The sequence below is a fragment of the Hylobates moloch genome, unplaced genomic scaffold (genome assembly GCF_009828535.3).
Source record: "Hylobates moloch isolate HMO894 unplaced genomic scaffold, HMol_V3 SCAFFOLD_23, whole genome shotgun sequence".
Taxonomy (NCBI): domain Eukaryota; kingdom Metazoa; phylum Chordata; class Mammalia; order Primates; family Hylobatidae; genus Hylobates; species Hylobates moloch.
The window spans coordinates 8,013,697-8,028,534 of NW_026652298.1; the positions used below are offsets into that span (position 1 = coordinate 8,013,697).

Sequence of the window (14,838 nt, forward strand, 5' to 3'; positions counted from 1 at the left end):
ACTGCTGCAATGAAGTTTAAAGCTGATTCAAGTTATTCTTTCCATACCTCCATGCCAATATCACAATCATTCCTTTTTCACTCTGCCTCCGTTATAATTTTGACTTCATGCCAAGGCAGGGCTCATTTGCTGGATGATCAACATTTACTTTTAAGTAGAGAGGGCTGTCTCTAAATAGTTACAGAGGACATGGATAGTCATACCTATCAGTCAACTGACAGGAAAAGGATAAGTCTAACAAAAGTACAGTTCCTAGATTTCAAAACCATTTTTGAACTAATCTGGGAGGAGTATAGTTGTAATATAAGGAATGACTTTGTGTTAAAGAAAGGACAGGATAACTTAATAGAGGTCTCCCATCTCATTCTGTGACGGTGCTTTTGGGTTCCGGTGATGAATGTGTTCATTTTATGTGGCTTGCTCTGGGTAAATAACCCAGTGCACTATCAGCTCTGCAGCCCGCGGCCAGCGGCTGTGTGTGCGCGCTAATGACGGCGGAAGGTGCCTGGGGGAGGGCCTGGGGAGGAGCTGGCCAGCGCTATCACGCCCCTGGCTCTTCCTAAGAGATTCAGCCCTTTCTCTGCAGCTGCCGCTTGAAGAGTCCACGCTTTCCCTCCAGAGGAAAGAAGCCCTCCATCTAAATCAGCTGTCTTCTCCACAGCCCTCCTTTTTCTCTTCGCCAGACGCCACCCCTACCCCTTCTATTGTGTTGTGCCTTTTCATTTTAGCCCCGCTTCCCACGTAGAGCCCTAACCTCCTTTGTAGCGAGGGCACTTGAAAATTTCCGAACCTCGAGTTGTAATGGAGCTGTATGGAAAGGTAAGCAGGCGAAAGGAATTCCTTGGGGTGCTTAGCCAGAAATCTCGCTTTCACGCACTTCGCTGTGCGGGTTGTGTGTGTGACTGTACGCGCGCGCGACTTCTTAATGCAATTATGTGGATAAGCCACTTTCCTTATGTGTGTACCATTCATCGTCTTTCTCCCCCACGTTTGCTGAATGAGGTTGTAAAACTGCCCCACTCTGCCTGAGGAAACGTAGAAACTTTCTCGATTCGGATGGGGAGGGTGTAGGGCGGAGAGTCCCAGAGACCAGCTCTGGCTTCGTTTGCATTGGAAATTAGCACGAGGTAGTGTTGTTTCCTAATCAGAAAATCACAATCTACTGCCGAAGGCGATAGTTAGCAAAGAAAAATCTCCAGCTGAGATAAGCCGGGGTCACGTTCGCCTGCCCCTGGCGAGGAAAAGAGCAGGGGAGACTGGGAGAGGTAACCCAGGAGCGTTTCGAAAGGAGTAGGGAGGCTCCGCGGCCGAGCCCGACTGGCGGATCGAGCCTGTTTAAGGGTTTGCTTGCTTGCCGGGAGTTGTAGTTCGCCGCTCGCCTTTTTGCCGAGAACACCCGGAGGGCGAGACTACAACTCCCAGGAGCGCACGGGGCTCCCCGGCAGTACGCGTGTGCGGAGCCAGGAGAGGACAGCTCCAGTGCTGATGTTGGAGCCGGTTAGCGAACCCCAAGAGTGCAGAGTGTGGAGCGTGGAGCGCGCGGACTGTACACGCTTGACCGGAAGCCCAGACCAGTGCGGTCCTAGCCAGAGAGAAAGGACATTTGCCAACAATGAGACACGAAGCGCCCATGCAGGTGGGTCCATAAAGAAAGAGTGGCCTCGGGAGGAATTGAAAGAGATGCTTTTCCCCTTGCTCCGCGCACAAACAGTTCAACGTGAGGAAAGGTCTAGGCGGTCACCCGCAGAGATGCGGCTCTGTGACATGACCCTGGGAACAGAGTTGGGTTTCTTTACGCTCTGTGTGGCTGTGACTGGGGCTGTCTTGATGAGGGATCGGGCTATTCGCAATCTTTCTAGGCTCTGTAATGAGGATAAGAGTGTCTGTCTAAAATGAAAACCCAAGCAAACAAAAGTCAGAGGAGCATGCAATCTCGTGTTGGCATTGATCTCCTCTCTTGGCATCCGGGGTTTGAGATCGCGGTGAAAACTCACGGATTTAAGGCAGATAGGTCAGATTCGGGGTTGAAGGCTCCCCACTGGAGTCGGCATAGAGAGAATTCCGCTTGGTTAAGGGCGCATTAAATAAAGAAAAGCCAATGTTAGGCTCCTCAAAGTCCCCTTTCTTCAGTTAGGCTCCCAGTATCAGCAAAAAATAGCAAACACATCGGGGCTTGGCATATCCCTGAGCTATGCCAGCATCACTGTCCACACGACTGGTTTACTCTGTTTTGGAGACAGCCCCCTCTGAGCTTTCCTGTGTTATGTGCCCATTTGTTCTCCGATTCCCCATTTCAATCACATTCTTAGATGTTTCCTTTGAGAAATGCAAAGGACTCCGGTGCAGAAGTACCTCTGCCTAAGCATCTTGCTTAAGTTTTGTTTTTAAGTAAAGATGAGTGGTAATTCTCGTCTCTATGTACTACCAGTTAACGTTAAACATCAGCTTGTGTTTCTTAATCAAGCAGTGATCCTACTGTGTAACAGAAAGGCATTTTATGAATGGGGTTGAGAGGAGAATAGAAAACATCATTTGGAATGTGCTGTCTCTCCTGAGAACCCACCTCTGCTGCCAAACCCAACAGTATAAATATTTGACATTAATTTGGACTTCAGCGTTTTCCAACTGGTTTCTTCATGAATCAAGGACTTTAAACATATGCTTCGATTTACTTTTAATTTATTTTATGGGTTATGTATATTAAGAAACCCTTACTGGACTGTTAGATGAAAAATCTATAGAATTTAATTGTTTGTTGGGGGATTATATAAGGGAAGTCCTCAAATTACCTATGAGTTATTGAAAATTTGATTTGTTCCAGGGAACAGTAGCCCCTTTGTGTGTGTTCTAATACCTCTACTTGTGACTTAGCTTTTCATTATAGACCTGATGTGAAAAGAATCTGAACAGACAATAAAGGTACAGGCTGTTGCAATCAAGATATATTGGTTTATGATAATTTTCTATTACTGGAGATACTACCAGGAGCCAACTGGCTAAATTAATCATATTTAATTATAAGTAAACATTAATCGTAGACTTTAAAAATAGATCATTATACTTCACTATGTATATGTATATGAAAACCTTTACATCTTAAATTTACACAATAAAAAAGATTTCCAAGAATTTTTGAAAAATAGATTGTTAATATTTAAAGTAAACTATATATGCACTGATATTTTTCAATCAAAATAAATTACGAAAAATTTAACCACACTGTGTATCAATTTTGCTTTCTTACAAGAGTTGCTTAGAATGTTCAGAAAGGTCATTAAAATATTACAGAACTGTATTAATGTTTCAGGAAACAGTTAAAATTATTTTTTGTGTTCACCAACTATGTAGTAGGCACTGTGATTTTCTTAGTCAAAACTTTAATGAAGAACTAAAATAAAAATAAGGTAAAATGAAATTAATTTGCTTGTGGATGAAGTTATTGTCATATTTATAATGTATTTTTAGCCATTGGACTGTTTTTGAAATTTAAAATTTCCAAATGCTGTCATGAGTAATGTGCATTTTAGGAAATCAAAGACTTTTTTAGCATATTTAATTAAAGCACATACATTAATTCAATTTAACTAATAAATTGTTGTTATGGTGACCCCATCTCCATTATTATCAATTTTCAAAAATATGTAATAATAGATAGGATAAAAACTATAAGCTTACTCTGAATATTTTAAAGTAACAAGTAATGTTTCAGCACCGATATTTCTGAATTGTAATCACATTTCACGTGACTTGGATATATGACAATGCAACAAGATAAATAATTGACTTTTTTTTTTCATTTAAAGACTGAACCACATCATCATTTTAAATATATGCCCCAAATATTTTTTTACTTAGGTCTATAGAAGACTCACAAGCAAAACCTCATCTTGTGGTTTCATAAAATAAGAGATTTCTTCTCTGCTTTTAAAAAATATTTAGTTCATTTGTTGATGTGAAAGAAAATGAGCTTTTTAATGTATTTGCTTATTTCCCAATTTACTTCTTGTATTTTCTTAAATCAAAGAAGCCTTTTAAAAATCATGTAAGGTCTTTTAAAAAGCATTTGGTGTATCTATATAAATAAGTTAGTGTTCTGTTCAAGGTAGTTATCTTTGATATGTGCGTATTTTATGAAGAGTATTTCTTTCTGAATTGAGGGAAAATGAGGGATAATTGTTTTTTATAGTAACTACTAAAATAATATACAATGATAATCTCTGACATCTTTATTTCCTTTCTAACCTAAATAACCAGGAATAGCATTTGGTAAGTGTCCCAAGTGATAGGCTTAGAATTCTAATGCAGGAGATGGTCATTTGTGTCTTCTCATTCAGTGTATACATCAATCCTGGGGGCCAAATGAGATGAGAAATAACAGTTCTCATGACTTGAGGACAAGACTCTGGTTAACAAATTGTCATTTGATTCAGGAGCCACATTGAACAAATTCTAGTTTATCTAGTGCCTTGCCTGTGCTGAGCCCTGTGACTTAGATTTCATTATATTTGTGTGTATGTGTAAAACAATTTTATATGTATATTTACCATATAACAATCATACATGTCTATGGATATATTTTACAAAAGTATTTACAAATATATTTAAAAATCCTAGCGGTCACTATTACCCTAATTATAGGCATGATCACTTGAACTTATTAAGACTAAATAACTTTCCTACTAGGATAGAGTAAAATTTCTGCCAGATCTCTCTGTCTGGAAAACCCATGTTCTTTCCTCTGTTACTTTTGATTCCCCAAGAAGGCATAAATTGGTGGTGTAAAGAATGAGACAATTATTGATATAATTTGAGTCATTCATTTGGTTCAGAAGAAAGAAAAATTGGCCCTATCTTCTTCTTATAAAATAAACTTGCATAAACTAAACCGAATATTTGAAAAGGGCCAATGTTTTAAAAATGGTTTGCTTCTATCTATTATAATTTCTGGCAGGTTCACGTACTCTCTTACAGGACCAAAGTGGAATTCATTGTCTCTGACTAAATGCTTACTTTTCCATTTTGTTATCTACAAGCTTTTGGGGTCACTTCATAAATGCAGTCTTCTGACTATTGAGGAAAATTCAAAGAAATATATCTACCCAAAACATGGAGCAGAGTGCCAAAAAAAAATGTTTGGCTAAAGATGAGGAGGATTGAAGAAGGACTATAGATGTAGGCTGAAGATGAAGTGGAGCTAAAAACCATTAGTTATATATTAAAGTTAGCCATGCTGTACACAACACCAAATTACAAAGAATTAAAGTCTAAATATCACCGTTTTATTTGGCTATGGAAAGTACGTGGCATTTTTGCACTTCATTATTGTTGAATTCCTAACCATATCCATCCTCAGTGATCATCCCTCTATCTTTCTGAGAAATGGACATGTAGTCCTCATCCTTTACAGAAACAGAAAATCCCTAATTGACTTTAGAGAAATGAGAAATTCTTCCTTACTCCATCTGGGCTACTTGCTCAAGTATCCACTCTTCTTCTGTAAAAGGAAGTAGAGGATAGCAAGAAAAACCTATAGCAAAAATTCACTTTTGTGGTATAAGAATGCGTTTCCATTGAAACTGCAAAATTATCATAATTTTCTGCCACCATCCTAAGCTTATACTAGAATTGGCAAGTCCTTTCTTCACCATCATATTCCAGGAAGGAAGTATATGTTTATGCTGAGGAATAGGTTTTCTTGAAACTACTCTTGCCCACTCAACTCGCTAAATACAAGCAGCTGGGCCACCTCAAAAAAATGTTCTTTTATAGATTAAAGGTTTTCCAACCATTTTTCCCTTTTTAAAATTAATGTGGCTCAGAGGTTCTGTGGGAATCATCTTAGTAGGTCAGTCTATTACCAAGGATACTACAGCCTGTGAAGATTAAATCTTTGAGAGTTATTCAGAATAACACAGATCTTTAGCATTTTTCGTTCATTAGTTTATAGATTTTTAGATAATGTTTATATACATTGAAATGCACAAATCTTAAATGAACAATTTGATAAATTTTGACAAATGTATAAATCTGTGTAACACACACCACTATAAAGATATAGAACATTTCTAATCATCCCTGAGCATTCCTTCTTGTTTTTTCCTAATTAATCTACCTATGCAGTAAACTTTTTTAGGTGAGACTTGAGCTTGAGATCTCTGGGTTCTCCTGGACAGACTGACCAATCACAGCTTAGCTGTGGGATTTTCCTGTGTCTCCTCTCTCCCTGGGAAGGTTCAAAAGTCACTCAGCCCTGCAGAGTGACTTAACCATAAAAGAGTTTGATTTGTTCTAGAACTTTATATAGTTCTGTAGAACATGCAGTATGAACATACTGTAGAACAAAAAAATATGTTCTTGTTTGAGTCTGGCTTATTTCGTTCAGCATGATGTGTATGAGATTCATCCATGTTGTTGCATGTTTCAATAATTCATTCCATTTTATTGCTGAATATTATACTTTTAAAATCAATTTACTATACTTTTAAAATTCATTATCCTGTTGATGAACTTGGAGGTAATTTCTAGTTTGGGGATACTAAGAATAAGGCTATAAATGTTTTTTTCTATTGTTCTTTTTTATGATAATATCTTTTCACTTCTCTTGAGTAAATACCTAAAAGTAAAATTGCTGGGATAAATGGTAAGTGTATATTAAGCTTTATAAGAAACAATCAAATCTTTTGCCAAAGTGGGAGGACCCGCAATTCTCACCAGCAATGTATGAGAGAGTTTTAGTGGCTCCACATCTTCAACAACATGTAATGTCAATGGTCTTTTTAGTTTTGGCCACTTGGTAATGAGTGTTTTCTGGTATCTCATTATGATTTAAATTTGAATTTTCCTAATGATGAATGGTTTTTAGTATATTTTTATGTGCTTATTGGCCACTTATATATCTTCTCTTGTGAATCAGGGGTTTTAACCTTTTATCCATCTGGGGGTTTGTTTTTATTGTTTAGTTGCAAGAGATCTTTCATCTTCAGTTTGGTCCTTTGTCAAGTCAGGTAGATATATAAATAAAGGTTTCTCCCATTTGGCGACTTGTATATTCATATTCTAAATAGCGCCTTTTGGTAAGGATTTTTTTTGAATTTTGATGAAATTTAGGTTAATTATACCTGGGATCTGTATCCAGACTCTGATCTGTTTGTCCTGACTCTGTGTCCAGAGGCCTTGCTATATTTATTTCTAGTTTTCTTTAAGATTCCATAAGAATTTCAACATAAACTATCATATTATTTGCAAATAGAGATAGTTTATTTCTTCCTTCCCAAAGACTCTCTTTTTTCCCCCGTATCTTATTGAATAGAATAGAACAACCAGTACAATGTTGAATAGACGTGATGACAGCGGACATCCTTATCTTGTTCCCCATTTTAGGAGGGAAGGCCTTCTGTTTTTTATCATTAAGTGTGAAATTAGCTATAGGGTTTTGTTACTATGTTTTTTTGTTTTGATATAGATATTATTTATTATATTGAACAAATTTGATTTCTCATTTGATGAGAAAATTTGTTTTTAACATAAATGGGTGTTGAATATTGTCAAATGCTTGTTCTACATCTATTGATGTGATTGTGTGGTTTATCTACTTTATTTTGTTGGATTTCATGGATTTATTTTTTAGCTAATCTGGCATTCCTTAGATAAACCCTATTGGTCATGATATATTGTCCTTTCTATATATAGCTGGATTAAGCTTGATTATATTTTGTTAAGTATTTTTTTGCATTAGTCATGATGGATATTGGGCTATGATTTTCTCTTAATGCCTTCATGAAGTTATAGTATTGGAATTATGCTTATGAAACAAGCTGAGACGTACTCTTTGCCCCTCAGTTTTCTGAATAATTTTGTTGCATAAGATTAGCATAGTTTGGTTTGTTAAATGTCTACTAGAGTTCACCAGTGAAGCCAGTGGAGCCTGGAGTTTTCTTTCTGAAAATTTTAAATCAGAGTTTTAATTTTTAAAGATTTCATTGATATACTAATATCTCTATTATCTATCTATCTATCTATCTATCTATCTATCTATCTATCTATCTATCTATCTATCATTTCCCTTTAGTATATTGTATTAGGCAGAATAGCATCCCTCCCAAAATTCTCCATGGTCTAACCCTGTAACGTGTGAATAGGTTATATTTCATAACAGAATGGACTCTGCAGGTATAATTAATATTATAAACTTTCAAATAGGGAGATTAACCTGCATTATCAGGTTGGTCCAATCTACTTACAAGACCTCTTAAAAGTAGAGAACTTTCTCTCATTGAAGTCAGAGTGACGTGGCAGAAGTCAGTTTCAAAACATGAAAAGAATTGTTGGGGCGAAGATGAAGAAGGCTGTGTGTCAAGGAAGCAGGGACCTCAGTCCTACAACCACCAGCAACTGGATTATGCTGACAATCTGAATGAGTTTGGAAGAGGAGTCTTTCCTAGACTGTCCAGATCAAAACCCAGTCCAGCCAACACACCGATTTTGGCTGGGTGGACCTGAGCAAAGTGAGCAGAAGACCTAGCTGAGATTTCTGGCTCAGAAAACAATAAGTGGGTGTGGTTTTAAATATCCATTATAGCTGCAATAGGAAACTAAATATGCATATAAAAATTTTTCTATTTCATTGTGAGTCAGTTTTGGTAAATTGTGTTTTTCACTTCATTTTTCCAATTTATTAACACAAAGTTGTTAAAAATATTTTTATTACCTTTTAAATATCTCTAGGATCTGTAGTGATATCCCCTTCCTTTCCTATTACTGATCATCTGAGTTTTCTCCATCTCTCTCTTGCCAGTCTTACTAAATGTTTATATCAGTATTAATGTCAACTTTTACCTTTGTTATATTTATTTAGTTTGTATTTTATTGATTTTAGCTGTTGTTTTAAAAACTATATTTGTGTTTCTTATACTTACTTAGTAGAACCTTTATTTAGATTCTTAAGGTATAAATTTGGTTCACTTATTTATTTATTTCTTTCTTTATTTTGAAGGCAGAGTCTCACTCTGTTGCCCAGGCTGGAGTGCAATGGCTGGATCTCAGCTCACTGCAATCTCTACCTCCCGGGTTCAAGCGATTCTCCTGCCTCAGCCTCCTGAGTAGCTGGGAACACAGGCGCCCATGACCACACCCAACTAATTTTTGCGTTTTTAGTAGAGACACAGGGTTTCACCATGTTGGCCAGGCTGGTCTTGAACTCCTGGCCTCAAGTGATCCACCTGCTTCAGCCTCCCAAAGTGCTGGGATTACAGGTGTGAGCCACCGCGCCTGGCAGGTCCCTGATTTTAAATATTTCTTTTCTTCTAATAAATATAAGCGCTAGAAATCATAAATTTCCCTCTAAGTACTGCTTAAGCTGACAATCACAAATTTCTGAATGCAGTATTTACATTATATTTTATTTCAAACTATTTGGCACTTATGATGTTTTTGTTTAATCCATGGGTTTAAAAGTATACTTAATTTCCAAATACTTGAGTATTTTTACAGATATTTTATTGATACTGATGACTAGTTAAATTCTATTGCTACTATGGAAGATATTCTTTAAGATTTTAATTTTCTAAAATTGTTGACTTGTTTTTAGTTCAGCATGTGGTCTGACTTTATGAACATTCCATGTGTGCTTGTGTGTGCTGTAGTTGTGCAGTGTAGTAGTCTCTAAATACCATTTGGGTTATGGCCTTGTGTGGTGTTGCTAAGACCTTTTATATCCTTATCGATTTTTGGTCTATTTATACTATCAATTACTGTTAAAGAGGTTTCCAAATCTCCAGCTATTAGTGTCAGTTTGCCTACTTATCCTTTTAGTTCTTTTGAGTTTTTTCATATATTTTGAGACTCTGTTATTAGGTATACACACATATTTTTAAATGTGTCTGCCTGAGTAATTTTTCCTTTTATATTATGAAATGTCCCACTTTATCTCCAGCAACACTCCTTGTCTTAAAGTCTATCTTGTCTGATATTAATAGAGAATGCAGACACTCTTGCTTTCTTAATAGTATTTTCATGCTTATATATATATATATAATTTTATTTATTTTCAACTTATATGTGTCTTTATATTTAAAGAGTGAATCTTGTGGTCAGTATAGAGTTGGGCTTTTCATTTTTTTCCAGTCTGAAAAATCACCGCCTTTTTCTTGGTCCATTTTCATATATTGCAATTATCAGTATGATTGAATTTAAGTCTACCATTTTGTTTTTTAAATTTATTCTGTTTCTTTTTCTTTCTCTGTTTCGTTTTTATATTCTTTTTTGCTTAATTACATATTTTTAGGTATTCCAATTCCTGTATTGGCTTTTCTTTTCTTTTTCTATTTTTTTTTTTTTTTTTAGATGGAGTTTTGCACTCGTTGCCCAGGCTGGAGTGCAATGGCACGATCACTGCAACCTCTGCCTCCCAGGTTCAAGCGATTCTCCTGCCTCAGCTTTCTGAGTAGCTGAAATTACAGGCACGTGCAACCACACCCAGCTAATTTTTGTATTTTTAGTAGAGACAGGGTTTCACCATGTTGGCCAGGCTGATCTCGAACTCCTGACCTCAGGTGGTCCACCTGCCTCGGCCTCCTAAAGTGCTGGGATTACAGGCGTGAGCCACTGCACCCAGCCCTCTATGTTGGTTTTCCAACTGTATATCTTTGTGTATTTTTGGTGTTTATCCTACTGATTACAATATGCATATTTAACTTATTATATAGTCTACTTAGAGTTAATATTGTATTACTTCTCATAAAATATAGTAATTTTGCTATGATATAATGTCATTTACCTCATTCTTTGTGAAATTGTTGTCATATGTGACATCTATATTTGTTATAAATCCCCAATAAAGTTTTAGAATTTTACCTTTCAACAGCAATATGTATTTTTTTAATTAAGAGAAGAAAAAAATGTATATTTATTTATGTTTGTCTTTCACCTATGTACCATTTCTGGTACTCTGCTTATTTATTTAAGTTTCTATCTGGTATCATTTTTCTTCAGCCTGAACAACCTCCATTAGCATTTCCTATAGTATAGATCTGCTGGCAATTCATTCTCTTAGTTTTTGTTCATGTGCCCTTGTATGTAATGTTATTTTTTTCATCTGACTGTTTTCAAGATTTTCTATTTCACTTTGAGTTTAAACAATTTGACTATAACGTGCCTAGATGTCGTTTTATTTATATTTAGTCAGATTGGAGAAGTGGATAAGCTTCTCAGATACGTAAGTTTATATTTTTCACCTAATTGGAAATATATTTAGCCATTACATCTTTAAGTATTTTTTCATCCAATTATTCTCCTTTTTACTTTTGATATTGCCAATTACATGTATGTCAGAATTCTGATATTATCCCACAACTAACTGAGGCTTGGTTCATTAAAATTTTTTTCCTTTATATTCGTCAGATTGTATGATTTCTATTGATTTATTTCAAGTTCAATGACTCTTTCTTCTGTCATCTTCAGTCTTTTGTTAAGCCTATCCAGGAAATGTTCATTTTAGTTATTGTACTTTTCCTTTTAGGCTCAGTAGTGTCTCTTTTTACACTAGAAACTTGTTTCCAAGTGAAGATAGATATTAACTCTTGGGATGAGGTACTTGAGTATTGAAAGAGGTTAATAAGATTAATTTATAATAGCGTGCGGAAACTAAGGAAGCACAGTAATTAACTGAGCTTCTTATAAAAAAGGTGATAGAGAAATGTAAATAATAATATTAGTGCTTTATCTTTTGTAGATATTTTTGGAAAAATACTTATGTTTACATTTTCATGTCTATCATTTAATTGTATTTCTATTGAGCATTGTTCTTGTGATACTATACTTTTTTGTGTGTTTTTCAAATTAAATTGTGGGCTTCAAGATACTTTTTGAAATTTTAACAAGGTGCAAAATTGTAAAAATAAAATAACTTTAACAATTACTTTCTTTTGCCAACTTATGTATTCCTTAATGGTGTCAACTCTGTAGAAACAAAATGCCTTTTCGAACACCAACATGTTTCAGATTGGTTTGAAGTATGCTGTCAATTCTGTTGAGATAATGAAGTATTTTTGCATTCACTAAACAATGAAGCCATAGGAGTAAGTATTCGAGGTCTTCAGTCCTCTAGTGAATGGTGAAAAGAAAGGGTCAGTAGTTCCCTGCTGCACTCTCCAGCAAGCTGGTTGGCTTGGGGATAGTATTAGTAACTTAGGTCTAGCGACCTTCAAAAAACCAGATTTTATGCCTCCTTGGCCTCCTATCTGAGAAAAACATGGAATCATAGCCACTTAGCTCCTACACTCTTAGCTTTTTATGTCTGGCTACCCGAATCATAATCTAATGGTAAGAGGTAAGGTCATCAGCCTCTCATCACTTGTCTGCTGCCACTTGTTTAGCTCATCAAACATCAATGGGCATTACTTGCTAGCCACCAAGTGGCTTGGATGATAGAGAAACTTACAAGCCAACACTGATGAATAATTTCTGTTCAAGTGGCCATAGCTCAAGGGATACTAAAGAGCAGGAAGAACAGACATGTTTACCAACTGGCGAATTATGACTGTCCTGTGACTCTCACCTATGGGTGTTAGCTTTAATAGAAGATAGTTTTTCTATAGAATGTTTGATCCACTGAACACCTGTTTGAGTGGCAGGACTGATGAAAAAGAATAACAGAAACACAGCACACCTGTGATGTGAACATTCTTTTATGAATGTGCATGGGTAGGTTTGTTCTTTGTAGTAAATAATAGTAGCAGTAGCTTTTGAATGGAAAGCAGGGATGATTATGACTATGAAAGTGGCTTTGTAAGTCATCCTAATTGGTACAGTTATACAATTTGGAAACAAAAACATGTACATTGTGAATACACCAAGTTTTTCACAGGTAATCCAGATAGTCCTTTGTCTCATAAGTGCATGGACAACAAGGTGCTTGTTCCTACACATGACCTACCTTGATAGATGAAATAAGGGAGGCAAGATACCAAGATCTAGAACCAATATTTATAGCAAATCTCAGGAGGAATTTTTCAATGGCTCTTTTTCTAATGTTTTGATATTTTTTAAATGTTTAGTGTTTTTAATAATGTTTAATGATGAAAACTTATTGGGAAACAAATGTATTAATATTAACACGTAGGCTTTTTTTTTTTTTACCCCAGTGGGAATTTTTAGAGTACCTTACTAGATATTTTTAGGAGAGGTTTTCCTTATACCACATAGCACTGGATATGTCCATTCTGTTTATTCTTTCTCCTCAGGAAGAGGTATTCTTGTAAGAGCTGTTCCTCATTTTGTGTTCTCCATTTGGACACAGGTCTCCTTTAGCTGTCAGTGCTTTCTAAGGGAGTGAGGGGAAAGTAAAGCCCGATTGTGTTTATTTTTAAAAATGACCGATGGAGAAAGTCAAGGCCTTCTTCTACAGAGTTTAGCAGAGCAGAGTTTCATAGCTTTGAGAACATATTTACTGCTTCCTACTAGGTTGTCCCTCCTCCAAGTCTAGTAGGGTGCTTGCAATGAGTTATATCACTGGTCCTCAGAAGGTTCTGGCTTTTACCAGGGCAGAGATAATTGATGAAACACATTTCTCAGAATTCAGCTTGTCTGGGCAGACTGGGCATTGTAGGGTGTAGACCCTTCTCTGCAAGAGTCAACATCATGATGGTGAGATCTGCTGAGCTGTATCACCAAGAGGGGTGTCTGGTGAAGACAGCAGCTGGTGGAGAACTCTAGGATCATATTTCCATGTTCTCAGGGATCTTGGCCTAAATGTCAGATTACTCAGTCACCTTGTAGTATATCCCTGAGGCCTTGACAACATATGTGTGTCCTGGCTTCCGTATGAACGTTTGTTAATCCAATGATTTCTAAACCTGACTGATGAAAAGAACATATGAAGTGTTTTAAAAAATGACAGATTTCTGGCCTCATTCTAAATATTCAAATTCTCCAGAATTTCAGTGGAGTTCTGCATGTCTGAGAATTTTGGATCTAGTGTACCCTAAAAGGATTTCGTTTTGTATTCCTAAATAAAAACGTATCCAACTGGAGAGAACAGGTATTTGGAAACACGATGTCTAGTGTTTTTTGCTGCCAAGAAATGATGAGAAAACTTATGTATATTTTGTCATATCCACCAGAAAAGTTTTGAAGGATTCTTTACATATTGTTGCTAAGAGAGAGGCCCTTTCATTTTTACAAATTGACATCTGCATATAGAAAGTGTGAATGTCAAGAATGTTTGATGAGTTTTTTTTATGTTTTAAACTTACTTTTGTTTTATCTAAGTTGTATAAGGGGAAGATGGTTGCTTGGGTATTGGGAGGGATGTGGGGTTTGGACTTTCAACCAATTCTCTTGTTTACATGCCCCAGCCACAACTAGGGTGATCCACCACCTAGCTGGCTGGTTTTAGCACTGAAAGTTCTGCTGTGTACCATGAAACTCCTCATTCCCAGGCAAACCAGGACAATTGGTAACCCCACCATACCCTATAATCAAGACACTTGGTATCTCCAATTCCAAGGCCTTGGCAGGTTCTGCCAGGCAAGAGTTCTTGTGAGGTTTTTCAGCAGGCTTAGGATTCTGCTTTCTCCGGTCTATTCACTTCCAGATTCCAAACTTTTGTTGACCTCTCTTTTCTACTCTTGTCTCCTGTCTACTTCCCTCTGTCTATAAAGATTTTGCTTTTGTGAAATCCCTTTACTATTATTTTAGAGGAGTTTAGGGTTTTGAAAGGATGGTGATCATCACCACATATGCAAGATTTTACATATATAGTAAATATATATATAAATATATAATATATAATACACAATATATTATATTATAGAAATATATAAATATATAATATATAATACA

At 36.2% G+C, this 14,838-nt stretch overlaps 1 protein-coding gene across 2 annotated transcripts in view; it reads left to right on the forward strand.

Moving 5' to 3' along the window:
* The first annotated feature begins 555 nt into the window (after window positions 1-555).
* Window positions 556-14,838, forward strand: part of RAB3C (RAB3C, member RAS oncogene family) — a 308,321-nt gene continuing 294,038 nt past the window's right edge. The window contains exon 1 of one of the 2 annotated variants that reach the window (XM_032144591.1): window positions 556-819. In XM_032144591.1, coding sequence (XP_032000482.1) covers window positions 802-819 — 18 coding nt within the window. In that variant the 5' untranslated portion in view covers window positions 556-801. Of the gene's footprint in view, window positions 820-1,477; window positions 1,637-14,838 lie in introns of those variants that run through there. The other variant, XM_032144590.2, reaches the window with a different exon arrangement.